The sequence below is a fragment of the Zonotrichia albicollis genome, chromosome 12 (assembly GCF_047830755.1).
Source record: "Zonotrichia albicollis isolate bZonAlb1 chromosome 12, bZonAlb1.hap1, whole genome shotgun sequence".
NCBI classification, from domain to species: Eukaryota; Metazoa; Chordata; class Aves; order Passeriformes; family Passerellidae; genus Zonotrichia; species Zonotrichia albicollis.
Genome location: NC_133830.1, coordinates 12,165,049 through 12,165,826, shown reverse-complemented (window position 1 = coordinate 12,165,826; position 778 = coordinate 12,165,049). Strand labels below are relative to the sequence as shown.

At 42.0% G+C, this 778-nt stretch overlaps 1 protein-coding gene across 6 annotated transcripts in view; it reads right to left on the bottom strand.

The window, feature by feature from the left end:
- Nucleotides 1-153: 153 nt before the first annotated feature.
- The window catches only part of DNAH12 (dynein axonemal heavy chain 12), a 56,955-nt gene continuing 56,330 nt past the window's right edge, over nt 154-778 (bottom strand). For all 6 annotated transcript variants that reach the window (XM_074549806.1, XM_074549807.1, XM_074549809.1 and 3 more), the window contains exon 74: nt 154-706. In XM_074549806.1, coding sequence (XP_074405907.1) covers nt 516-706 — 191 coding nt within the window. In that variant the 3' untranslated portion in view covers nt 154-515. The remainder of the gene's footprint in view (nt 707-778) is intronic.

Sequence of the window (778 nt, the reverse complement as noted above, 5' to 3'; positions counted from 1 at the left end):
ATTCCTACTGCAGTTTTTTGGAGGGATCCATACACAGAACAGATGATGGCTGTATCTGAATGCAAGGTGAAAACAGTTCTTTGCTAGAGGAGATGTAGAAAGAATGCTTGAGTAATGTTTTTTAATTATTTTTAAAGAAAAAAAAGTGCAGAATCAAGTTTATTACCTATAATATTTCTCTCAGAAAGCACAGACTACTTTCATTTCCCATGAAAATATATTTTGCGATATTCAACTAATGCACAAAAAAAGTGTTCATTTTAATAACATCACCAAGGGCTAAAACATTTTAATAATATAACCAAGGGCTAAAATCCTAGTTGTATAGCTGACAGATTGTAAAGACGGTCTAGAACAAAAATAATACATACTAATACAAAACCTTGAGGGTCAGAAAGTATTTTCATGCCCTCTCACAACACAAAAACCTCCAGATGGCTCTTTTCCACACCAAGCTCCACTTCCTCTGCAAGGCAGCAGAGAGAAGAGGGCGCTGTGAAGCCTGAGTGTCCCAGTCAGTCATCCAGCTGGCACAGCAGGGCCACTCCTCTCTTGATCCAGTGCTGCACCGGCTGGTCCGTGTTGAGCCTCAGGGCGATGACGAAGTTTGTGGAGTGCCCCGTGGTGGACAGCACCCCCTTGCGCTCACTTGTCTTGTACAGCGGGCACACGTAGGCGTTGGTCTTCTTGATGTCTGCTTTCACAGCTTCAAAAAACCCAAAACAATGTATGACATCCAGCAGATCCAGTGGTACAGACATAATGTACATGCAAATGT